This window comes from Teleopsis dalmanni, chromosome X (genome assembly GCF_002237135.1).
Source record: "Teleopsis dalmanni isolate 2A chromosome X, ASM223713v2, whole genome shotgun sequence".
NCBI lineage: Eukaryota > Metazoa > Arthropoda > Insecta > Diptera > Diopsidae > Teleopsis > Teleopsis dalmanni.
This window is the reverse complement of record NC_051848.1, coordinates 66,556,301-66,567,904: the sequence shown is the minus strand read 5'-3', so window position 1 is coordinate 66,567,904 and position 11,604 is coordinate 66,556,301. Positions and strand designations below refer to the sequence as shown.

Here is an 11,604-nt window from a genome sequence, read left to right as displayed (position 1 = left end):
ATGTAAATGAGAGTAAATAATGCTTACATTAACATGATCTCTTGCGTACCTCACAAAAGAAGTTTATTCTCATGTTTCGGAAAAACTTCTCGCACAAGTAAGACAAAACAGGACATATTGTATAGCTTATGGAATATGGTAAGCTATACGCTGAAACCACATATATTCCCAATCCATTACTCAATTCAAGCAAAACAGAATTGGTCACATTGTGGACTTTAGCGACCCAAAATGACGGTTTTTTTACGAGCATATCACAAATTCTAACCAAATTTCATTATTTGCTGCGATTTGTGGTGACTGAAATTAGTTTTTAAGCAATTACTTGTGGATTTGCAACACATCCGATGCTACAATTTTGATTTTTTATATATCCACCAAAAAAAAATGAGTTTTATTACTACAGAAAATCTGATATGAAAAAATATCACCACTCTTATAGGAAGTGTCGCGTTCAAATAGTTGAAATTTAGGCGATAGTCTATGAATTTATTGATATGAATTGTTTGTTTTTAATTAAAAATCTTATAGTCAAATGATTTGATGATTTGAGACTACAATTCTAAAGGTGTATTTTATATTAAAACTTAAGAAATTTAAACATGTTCTGCGGTTGTTAAACATTCCACATTGTAAAATGGTAAGCCTTAGACTAATCATATGATGCCTTGGATGATTGCTCTTTTTATTCATTATTTTGTGTGACGCATAGACAGAGTACTACTATATCTGGAAAAATAAATGTATAACCATTTGCATTTACAAAAATTTTTTAAGGGACTTGACTATAACTAAATATTGCAACAGTACAGCAAGTAGGAATATCGGGTTTTTTTTACATATGTCAGTGCAATGATTCACGTAGGATATTTTAGTAGGTATGACAATGTCTATTTCGTATAACCCAACAATTTTGAAGTGAGTTTGGTCTTTTGGGATTGTTGTGATATGGATTTGATTGTAATACTTTTCAATGTCTGCACTATACTGTTCAAATCTATGTCGGTATTAATTTTGTAAAATTGTGAAAGGAATCTTTATAGGTCGCAGATATATTCCCATAAATAAAATAAATATCATATATAATCTATATTAGTTAAAGCATTTTTCCCCATAGGCTTTAATATAGCACTATAGAGAAATCACCACGCATATCCATATATTTAGCCTTAGAACTATGAGAGAATGTGTCTATGGATACAAGTTCGTCATTGTTTTTGTTATGCTTTGTTTTTTCTAATTTATTCTTCCACAATATCGGATATGCTCTGCACTCTATGTTAGTGCAAATAACGTGCGTGCCCTCAGTCTCATATCGAACGGTCATCGATAAACTTCTAAAGAAAGTAGGGAGCTCTTCTCTCAAAAAAAAATATTTATTTTTTTTTTGTGCTTCGTCGTGCGCGTCGTGTTTAAATTATTTTTCGCCTAAAAATATAAATTTTCCGCAAACTGGAAAAATGTTTCAAGAATTCTAAATTCTTTAAATTAAATGCAAATAATCTGTGCAAAATTGAGTAAAAATATATAAAAATGCTATATAATTGGTGAAGAAAACGCGAACATTGAAAAATCTTAGCAAAGACGTACCGAATCTAAAATATGATCGCGTTCATTGCTTTTTTCAATTTCTGAAATCTCAAAGAATATCGGAAACTTCGTAAAAAATGAATGTTTTTGTTAATGTTATCACAGCTATGGACGGCTTTTGTTTGTTTTGATACTCGTATATCTTTTTGGCCCGCTCTTTCCACTTTATTAATGGAACGCCGCAGCTGCTGATTCTGCTTTCAACTGACGAAATCAATGAAATATTCACGCACGTGTTCTATTTATTGCACATTATATATACAATTCACCTTGAGCTAACCTCATCCCATTTCCCCACCTTTCTATCTGTTATTTAACTCAGAACTGCAAAATGCAAATTCCTCAGAAAAGTTTGCTCAGAGTAATTTTCGTGCTGTCAGCAATTGTCACAGTAACAGGTGAGCATTCAGAAATATCATTAATTCTATATATACATATATATTTATTATATATACCTATATTCTTATCTATATATGTGGGTATACATTGAACAAATTTGCATTGGAACGAGATGAAATTCTCTTTTGTTTGTTGCATTTCGAATGTTATTGCATGATTTTCTATATATGATTCTCCTTTCTTCATTTTTCCGATTTGTTTTCTGAATCGGAATTTGTTTTTTATTTGATCAATAATTTCATTTTATACCCTTCATACTTAGTTTAGCAACATATATGTATATCAGTAGCGCACAATAGAGTGTCAGTGTCGCAATGCATAAAGGCCTTAGCCTAACCCCATAAACCATACCCTTCATATGGTACTTAGTTCACCATCATATATGTCATGCAATGAAAAAGGCTTACCGATTATTTTAAAATCTATGGGTAAATAATTGAAGATGATAGAAATCTGCTTTGCAATGGTGATCTGTCTCTCTGCCTGTACGTCTACCAATCTGCATAATATCTATGGGTTTCTCAATATATATTGTGATTATTATTTATTGGGTCTTTAACATTTATCACAATTATTAAAATCGGATGACTTTATACTATACAATTAGCTGCTAGTTAAACTGAACAATCAAAACTAATCTTTATACATTACTTAAAAAGTAAAGTTCCGCAGCTGTAGTTTCTCAACATATAGTAGTGTTAATTAAAACGGGTCTTGAACATTTATTGGAATTATTTAAATCGGAGAGCTCAATCCTGCAATTAGCTGCCAGTTAAACTGAACAATCGAAACTAATCTTAATTCATTACTTAATACTCTTCAGCAGTAGATTCTGATAGTGTTTATTGGAAAAGTGTAACATTTATTAGAATTATAAACAATTGGACATTTGGTACAATTGGAGCGAATATTTCTTAATTACTTATCAAAGAAAATAATGTAAGTTAAACTTTCGTATCTTGAATCTTATCGTCATAATGAAACTGGTATGAGAAGGTCTGTCACTGTCACTTTTTGGTGACAGTTATTAGACATTTAAAAAATAGTTACAATGCTGCAGGCTGACATAAAGCCGCGCTAACTACCATAACAATAGACGATAAATAATCTCCTAGATTTCTACACTTCAACCGCACAGTAACCGACACGATCACCAGAAGCAAACGCCGTTGACTCTTACTATTCTAAGTGTAGAGCATTCGCAGGCCTAGATTACCACTAAAAAATATCTGGGTGTCAATAAACTGCGTATGCAGAAAAATTGCAATTCAATTCATTTCATTTTCATCCATATTTATGGTATTTACCGCTTTCAAACCATCATCCGCAGTTGATACAACATGTAAATTCTGGTATGAACCTCAATTTCTTCCATTAATGTTGCTTTATGGCTTCAGATTTGTAAACAAACAGAGACATATTGGTCCGTATGTTATGAATATATTGGCTGATTGTTGATATTTATAGTGATTGATTACAATTCTATAAGAAATGATTATGTACCTATGTAATAGTACACAATTGAAATATAAAATCTCTTAATTCTTCTTCCACAATTCTGGAAGTTTTTGATGATTTTTTCAAGTGAACACTTCAATAAAATGGAATTATATATTTAATAAATAATATCGTGATAACATGTTACACAATGGAAAAATGTTGCGTAAATACTCGATGAGAATTGATCTAGATAGCGGTTCATGATATAGTGTTGAAGGAAATCTAGCACTAGGATGAATACTGTGCTAGATTTCCGCAGCCCTATTTTCAAAGTTGAAATTACCTCTTTGAAAAATTGGAAAATTTGCTAAAATCGTTGAAATTCATACATCAATCATTCAATGAAAGTTGGTTTGGATCAAATGGTAGCATTGTTGTATTTCACTCGATGAACCCAACATTAAAGTCAGCGAAATTCGATTTTGATTGATTAACAAGCCTTTTGTGTTTTTTTTTAATAATAATTAAGAAATCTCTGTCAACTGTAACTATATGTTTCTATAGTTTTATCCAATTGGCTAACCCTAACATTCCTTCTCCTCTGGACATTCCTGGTGACACTTCTAAATCCAGATGTGCAAATTATCAATGGATGATGCTGACATAATGACAAATCAATAGCTCAGGTAGTATTTCAGTGTACTCCAAAAATAATTACTCAAAATGTTTTTAATACCAAGATGTCGGAAAACTATTTCACAGTTGTTAGGAGGTTTCGAACCAAGTTGGTATTTGTTATTTTCTTACCAAGGTGTCGAGATACTCTTGTTTCTCTCTTTACTATATCCTAGTTATTTTTACTTTCTCAAACCATACACATAATTCATTTCTCGATTTTTTTCTCACATTATTTTACTCTATAAAAGTGTCACTACTTACTTAAAGTTTACTTACCTACTTACTTACTTCACAACCCATTACCAAGTTTCGGCCTGACACAGCATATCTCTCAGCCACTTCTGCTGCGGCATTCTCCAGTTTCATACATTAAGTTCGGTTAATGCTCACTTAACATGATCACTCCGCCTGAAAAATACTTCAATGATCAGAAAGAAAAAAATCTGCAGTAAGTAGATTTACTTAGTTCTTTCAAGAAAACTCCACTGTCTACACCACTACTTGTTTTAGATCCGGCGGTAAAAATCCTTACACACTCCCCTAAAGAAGATCGTCGCGACAATCATACGTCTCTATAAGGAAACTCAACACTTAATTTCCTTTCGAAATAATTGAGAATGGGAGGAATGTAAGCAGTGTTATTTGAAGTAAAAGATTTAGAAAAGATTTAGAATGGAGCCGTGGTCTTAGTCTCTAGCTTTCCATTGTGAAGTAGCTTAGAGGTTAAGAGCAGATGATTTCCCAATAATTCCTTTATAAAATCAAGTGGCATCAAGTGAAATATTGGTATAACGCAATGGATGATGTGATACATAGGGCACCACTGATGCAGAGTTCAGCTTTAAGCTGAAATCTGTTGAGTACCGTGCAGTTGGAAGACTTGTCTACGACCGTCCATTATACGGTCGATATAATGATATCACAGAACAATATAGATGTTATGACGGCCGCATAATGCATTGAATTATGCGTGGTTGTAGTTGCCACGTTTCACCAATGAGTTTTTGACATAGAAGCAGCGCAATGTTTGCTGTCCTAGGGCACTAGAAGTGTTTCCATCGGAGATAAGGTCTACAGTAGTCGTCGCCAACTTGTAGGGAACCAAAGTTCTTACGAAGAATTTCTATCTCGATAACTCCCAGTGCTGCTTCATCAATAAACTATTTATAGTTTATTTATTTATTACATATACATTTTGTTTAAATAAGTTTGGAGTATATTTAAGCGAACATATCTGTGTGTTGCAACTGTAACCAAATTACCAATCAAGTATATAGGTACAAATCAAAACTGTTTTCACAAAGATCGTTTGATATGATATGAGATTTATATTAGATTTTAGATTTCTTATTTCACACCAAGCTACATTTTTTGATTCCGCCATTTAACTTACTTATATTTTATTTTTTGTTAAACACAGATCTGCCATTAATCTAACAGTTTGGAGAAATTATTTTATTTTTTATATCGGATATATAATTCCCTGACATATTTCATTAAATTGTTGCAGTAATAATTTTTGAAACTTGTGTTAAAAAGACACCTTCTGACTAGGATACATAATTTATGGTAGTACTTCTATTTCTCTAGAAGTACTAGTACCATTTCTAACAATTTCAACCGATATTTGGATTTGTAACTACAGTTTCATATATATAAAATGAGAATATTGTGTATTTAGGCAACAACAATTTTTTAATCATTGCTTATTACTCCTAATCCAAATTTGTTTTTAAAATATCTTTATAAAATACCATATTACTATGTTCCCATTTAAAAAATTTCCTAATTATTTCGATATGGTTTCAGATTGTTGTTCAAGCCGAATTCTACTCTTAAAGGAACATACTCTTCAAGTTATCCATCAACAAAAGTTTCATAATCAAGGTCATCATGAGGAACAACAGAAACAACAACTCACCAATCAAAAAATTCCTGAACAACACGTCGATATTGGTATTAAGGTAGATTTCAATATATTGTTTTCAACTGAAAGCACTCCCACAACAATAAATTCCGACGAGAGTAACAACAGTACGAACAGTGAGGAAGAAATTTCAAATGATTTTAAAAGCACTGATACGTTATCCTCCACTACACCTTACTCCGAAGACGATAAAACAATAATACCAGAGACGTCGATATCATCTCAACCAATAGAAACGTTGAAAACGTTAAAGACTACAACGATGATACCAGAGACGTCGATACCATCAGAGACAGAGACAGAGACAACACTGAAAACAACAACAACAGATGTTGTATTTAATTTTGATTCAGTCACAACATCAACAGAAATTTCTGATAGTTTCACGATGAATCCAATAACCCACAATAGCAACAATAGTAGTGATAGCAACAATACAACCACTTTACATGGATTTTTAGTCGCTGATAACAGCTTTCAATTGAATTCGTCCATTGAAATCAACATCTTATTAAATAAATGCGATAGAGAGTATAGTTTGTATTTTTGCTTTAATAAAGGTCGTTGTTTTCTTTACCCGATTGGAAATGATACGATATACTCATGCGTATGTGCTGAAGGTTATGAGGGGGAACGTTGTGAATCGAAAAGTATTAATGGTAAGTATGCATATCATCTAATCAAATCAATTATATCACAATTGACATTTCTTCTCCATAGGTTCCTATGTACTGGCAAAACCACAAGATATACCAAGACAAAATATTCTCAGCGCTCGCATCATATTTTCATTTCCAATGCTTATATTTTTGTCCAGCATTTACATTTTTTTCGCCGCGAATATTGTCTTCAAATGCCCACAAAAAAATCAAGCTGCCGGCATGCTTGGGGGCTGAAGAACCGTCCGAGACTCAGCTTAAACGTATATTCATAAAAGCTTCGATTTCAAAAAATAAATGCCAAGCATTCGTAAAAAAATAATTCGGAATATCCTCACCAGCACAAAAACTTCGCAGTCGATTTGTAAAGAACTGTGCTGAATCGTTTTGGGGAAAATTTATTTTCTCACTTGCTCCTATGCAAATAATGTAGTTGTTACTTCCCCATTTTTGTTATATATTATTTATAAATATATATATAAGTAGGACTCATCTCATTCAATTGGGTTTATTCAAAATAAAAACGCGCGATTTGCTTCATAAGCAATTTTTCAACGTTATTTCATAAATAAATGAAGCTTCGGTTTAGTTAATCATTTATACATATATACATTCAATCGTGTATATATATACAATATATATATATGTACTACTTCTTCTATTTAGTACAATTTGTATGTTTGGCTTTATTATTGTAGTACCCAACTACCAATTTTCCTCAATTACTTTGTAATTAGATATAAAAATAAAAATTGTTGACAAAAAACTGTACTGAGTTTTTATTATTGAAATATTTAGGGCTAATGAAATTAAATATAGATTAAATATATCTCTATTGTAACAGGAGATACCTAGGTAACATAATCCCCGGTACAACCTAACCTGATGTATGTTATGCTTAATTAAGTAGTTTAAATCGGATGGGGAGATCATGTTACTTTTTTTGCATATTTTAGCTTTAAAAATAATTCTAATATTGGTCTACTTTTGCAGTCTGATTCGATCTAACTTATTATTCGGATAAATAGAAACCTAAATTATATATTTAATTGACTTTAGTTTGATGTTAATATAATCTAATATGTTTAATTAACTGTTTTCATTGATATTACCTTATAAAGCTGTTCGTATATTTAAAACGATATATAAAAGTAAACAAAGTACTTTTATCCTTTATCCGATATTTATCAGTTATAGTACATAACAGTTATATATGGTAAATATCAGAGATATTTATATATTTCAATTTTATATTTTAAAAACTTCTGAGTGTTTACGTATAAAAACATAAGTAATGCTAAACAATGTAATTTAGTGTTAATGTTTGCAGCTACAAAATTATTTAAAATTCTCATTCGGTTTAATTTATCACTCCATTAAATTTAAATGTAAATGTGTTATTTGTTAATCTTATTTTAATGTGTATTATGCTTGATTAGGTGGTTTTGATCGAATGGGAAATCCCCAGACGGAATGGTGTTGAAGTTTATGGAATATTTAGAAGAATAGGAAAGTTATATTGTGCATATTCCAAAGAAGTTGAAAATTTAATGCAAAACCAAATCCTGTCTTAAATTTAAATTAATTTTATTGATTTGGAGTATAGTTATGCTGTGCTTAGAATATATTTTTGTATTTAAAATATCCTTTAAAGAAGATTGTAATGCGTCAAATGGGTTGCATATTACCAAAACACAGTGCTAAGGTACTCGAGAATTATGTATTGAAAGCATATTTCGACGTTTTACTATTGCAAGCACTACTAGATTGTGATAAAGTGAAAAGAATTTTAATTGTCATTAACATTGGTTAGGTTAGATTGTACCGATGATCCAAAGGGAACCACTTAGTCCTACTGTGTTGCCGTCTAAGAGGCAACTGAGAAGTTTGAAAACCAGCTTGAACCTTTGACAGACCTGAAAATGGTATTTAATGAGAGGTCTTGCAGTTGACGAGAGCGCCGCGCACTCGTTGAAAAAAAAACAAAGCAGATGAGATTCACTTTTATCGGTCTCTCCATAACTGCGACAGAAAGGGAATAATTGAAAGGAAATTCAATATTTTTCCTAATATGACCAAAGACCTGTAAGTAAAGCAATGACCTACCACAAGACTGATATGTCTGCGGGGCTTCTTAAAGAGAGAATTGGGTTTCCTTTTAATGGGACGTGATTCACTTTTATCGGTCTCCCCATAACTGCGACAGACATAATTGAAAGTGAAATTCAATATTTTTCCTAATATGACCAAAAACCTGTAAGTAAAGCAATGACCTACCACAAGACTAATATGTCTGCGAGGCTTCTTAAAGAGAGAATTGGGTTTCTTTTCAATGGGACTAGTCCAAATTGCATATCGATCTCTATATATCACTGAGTCTGTTATTAAAAAATTCAGCATAAAAATAACTCAGTAACAGTTTGCATGCTGTCAGTAATATTCCCACATTGTTTAGTTGTTCCTAGTAATTACCTGAACCTCCTCATGTGGTTAGTTCGTCTGCTCTGCAAATGTCGAAAATATCTTTGTGACCGGGGACCCAGATTAGAACTGCGTTGTCATTTTCTTTAGAAATATGTAGCATTCAGAAACCGTCCTAGAAAAAATTTGGACTGAAGAAAAGGATTTTAACGTAACTGGACTGTATGATAGCGTGTATATATTCTTTATAAATATATCATCTAGTTTTAGACAAACTTTAAATACCCTAATAGCGGTCACCTCCGCCTGAAAAATACTACAATGATCAGAAAGAAAAAAATCTGCAGTAAGTAGATTTACTTAGTCCTTTCAAGAAAACTCCACTGCCTACACCACTACTTGTTTTAGACCCGGCGGTAAAAATCTTTACACACTCCCCTAAAGAAGATCGTCGTGACAATCATACGTCTCTATATGGAAACTCATCACTAAATTTGAGGAATGTAAGCAGTGTTACTTGAAGTAAAAGATTTAGAAAAGATTTAGAATAAAGCCGTGGTCTTAGTCTCTAGCTTTCCATTGTGAAGTAGTTTCCAATAGTTCCTTTATAAAATCAAGTGGCATCAAGTGAAGTATTGGTATAACGCAATGGATGATGTGATACATAGGGCACCACTGATGCAGAGTTCAGCTTTAAGCTGAAACCTGTTGAGTACCGTGCAGTAGGAAGACTGCACTGTCTACGACCGTCCATTATACGGTCGATATAATGATATCACAGAACAATATAGGTGTTATTACGGCCGCATAATGCATTGAATTGTGCGTGGTTGTAGTTGCCACGTTTCACCAATGAGTTTTTGACATAAAAGCAGCGCAGTGTTTGCTGTCCTAGGGCGCTAGAAGTGTTTTTACTTAGAACTTATTTTTCATTTTATTTATTTTAAAAATGTTTAATATTTCTTTGCTTATAAATTATTTATAAAATAAAATAAAAATTTTAAGAATTTATAAACAAAATGTTGGAATTTAATTCATTGATTTTAACACTATGCGTCCCTTAAGTATATTTTTTTTACTGGCATTATTTTTTTGTTGATGTTTTTATTTTTTTATTTTTACTGAAAAAATATATTTATTATTCTTTAGTATATATCTATTATTACAATTTGTTCAAATATACTAACAAGAACTATTATTTTAGAGTACTCAGCACTTAAAAACAAGAAACGGCTAGCAGAGCTGTTCTAGTAAAACTCGAGTATCTCATAGGTTAGAACTAATGTTAAGTTTTCATTCAGTTTTCATTCAGTTTTCTTTGGTTAACATATGGTATACGGTTAGAAAGAGTACTCTTATATTCTCTTAATTTGCCCTTTTTTTAAGACATTATTTAAATTTTCTCTTTTTGTGCAGAAATTTTATAACAACAACAATTGAAAATGTTCCATGCAGTCTGATAGGATTTTTATTGACCCGGTTGTTTGGTGATACACGAGGCACAGGGGAAAATTATTATTCTTACCGGTTACATTTGAAACTCACGAAAAATCGTTGCCAAATCACAGAACAGCTGTTGATGTGGATTTTTCCTACCAAAATATACTAGACTTTTAGGTTTGAATGGGTGTAGCTGTGCTCACACGTACGTACACCCAGCGAAACAAACATAGCGGATGAAATGGGTTGGTTGGTGCGGGTGTTGGATTGAATTAATGCAATCAGATGAGCACGTGATTTTTATGAACGTTTTCTTTATTATAAGAAAAAACGAGGAAGGGTTTGCCTTAAGTTTAGTTGGGTGCAAGGAAAAGTAGAATTAAAAATAAAGCTTTTATATAAATTCGTTTTTTTTTATTTAGAAAGAACAGGGAAAAATATTTGTAAAAGCGGAAAGTATATTTGGCCCATGTTAAACTAACATATTTGTGTTATTAGTATTGTTGTCATAGAAAGTGGAAAAGGAAAGAGAGATATTTGTTATATAGTTAATATTTTGATATACATACACCCTGCTTACGCTAGAATATTTAAACCTGTCGGAAAACGCACCTTACATATAAGCTAAATTTACTTTCACGACAACACCATGAAATTTACTATTTTTACCTCACTAAATGATTATGGGTCTCCGAAAATAATTTAAAGCAACTATGGCACTGTCATGGTCAACTGTGACACCTCCCTTTAAGTAACATTATAAGTTTTGGCAAAGGTTTTCAACCTTTCGAGTTTTTCTTTATACAGTGACTGATTGGGCCTATACACCTCACTAGATCCCTTTGGATCACCGGTATAGCCTAACCTGCCCTAACTAGGGTACCGCAGGCTCATATCAACAAAATGGGTTTATCTCACAAATTTTGTTTGAATGGCGTCTCTGTTTGTAAGAAAAGGAGACCTCTGTTCACATTCTCTCTCACTGTTTGAAGATTGTTGGGTTGACAATTCCTTTTTGCTTGTCCAAAATAGGAATGTCCTCAATAACTG

At 32.2% G+C, this 11,604-nt stretch overlaps 1 protein-coding gene across 1 annotated transcript; it reads left to right on the top strand.

The window, feature by feature from the left end:
• The first annotated feature begins 1,320 nt into the window (after window positions 1-1,320).
• Window positions 1,321-7,413, top strand: LOC119689415 (protein gurken). The gene is made up of 3 exons (XM_038104242.1): window positions 1,321-1,988; window positions 5,917-6,693; window positions 6,755-7,413. Exons 1-3 carry the CDS (start codon window positions 1,922-1,924, stop codon window positions 6,928-6,930), a joined length of 1,020 nt encoding a protein of 339 aa, XP_037960170.1. The 5' UTR covers window positions 1,321-1,921; the 3' UTR covers window positions 6,931-7,413.
• The last annotated feature ends 4,191 nt before the right edge of the window (window positions 7,414-11,604 follow it).

Coding starts and splice junctions, on each gene's coding strand:
- LOC119689415 (XM_038104242.1), top strand. CDS start 1,922: ATGCAAATTCCTCAGAAAAGTTTGCTCAGAGTAATTTTCGTGCTGTCA. Junction 1,989..5,916: donor AGCAATTGTCACAGTAACAG/GTGAGCATTCAG, acceptor ATATGGTTTCAG/ATTGTTGTTCAAGCCGAATT. Junction 6,694..6,754: donor TGAATCGAAAAGTATTAATG/GTAAGTATGCAT, acceptor TCTTCTCCATAG/GTTCCTATGTACTGGCAAAA.